At 45.8% G+C, this 581-nt stretch overlaps 1 protein-coding gene across 1 annotated transcript; it reads right to left on the bottom strand.

Moving 5' to 3' along the window:
* Positions 1-212: 212 nt before the first annotated feature.
* Positions 213-480, bottom strand: LOC108309025 (zinc finger protein 253-like). The gene is given in 2 exon segments (XM_037740903.1): positions 213-287; positions 290-480. Coding segments are annotated over 2 exon segments (204 nt in total). The 5' UTR covers positions 419-480.
* Positions 481-581: the final 101 nt, after the last annotated feature.

Below are 581 nucleotides of genomic sequence, written 5' to 3'. Positions count from 1 at the left end.
CTTTCTTAAGCCCAGTTTTTGTTAGTGTACTTTCATGCCCCCTAGGACCTCTGCCTAGTAACATGTATCTGAATCTTGCCATTCTTTCTGTCTGCACAGACAGCAAAGTTCTTACTTCTCTCCTCCTGTAAAGCAAGTCATCTCCGATTTCCCTGAGGATTGCTGCTCCCGTAGACTGCTGATGGAGTGAACCTGGTGGTTTGATGACAGTCTCATGTCTCTTCATATTCCAAGGCTCTTTTCCTTGCTCCAGATAGGTGATCAGGGCTGGCTTAGACAAAGCAATACCAAGGAAGACCAGGTTTCTGTAGTTCTCTAGCATCACATCTCTGTATAAATTCTGTTGTGCAGTGTCCAGGCATTGCCACTCTTCCAGAGAGAATTCTATGGCCACATCCATAAAAGTCAATGGTCCCATTTCGAGGTTTCCAGCGGCTCCTGGCGACTCGGCTGTGGATCCTCAATACCTGAAGGTCACAGGACCACCTTTTTTTTTCTTTTTCAAGAAATATTTGTTAAGAGCATCAACACGATGAAACGTGACCTAAAGTTTGGCTGAAACCTTGCCCCGGTGGCCAAAC

Source organism: Cebus imitator, unplaced genomic scaffold (assembly GCF_001604975.1).
Source record: "Cebus imitator isolate Cc_AM_T3 unplaced genomic scaffold, Cebus_imitator-1.0 Scaffold91, whole genome shotgun sequence".
In the NCBI taxonomy this organism is placed as follows: domain Eukaryota; kingdom Metazoa; phylum Chordata; class Mammalia; order Primates; family Cebidae; genus Cebus; species Cebus imitator.
This window is presented reverse-complemented; position numbering and strand designations above follow the sequence as displayed.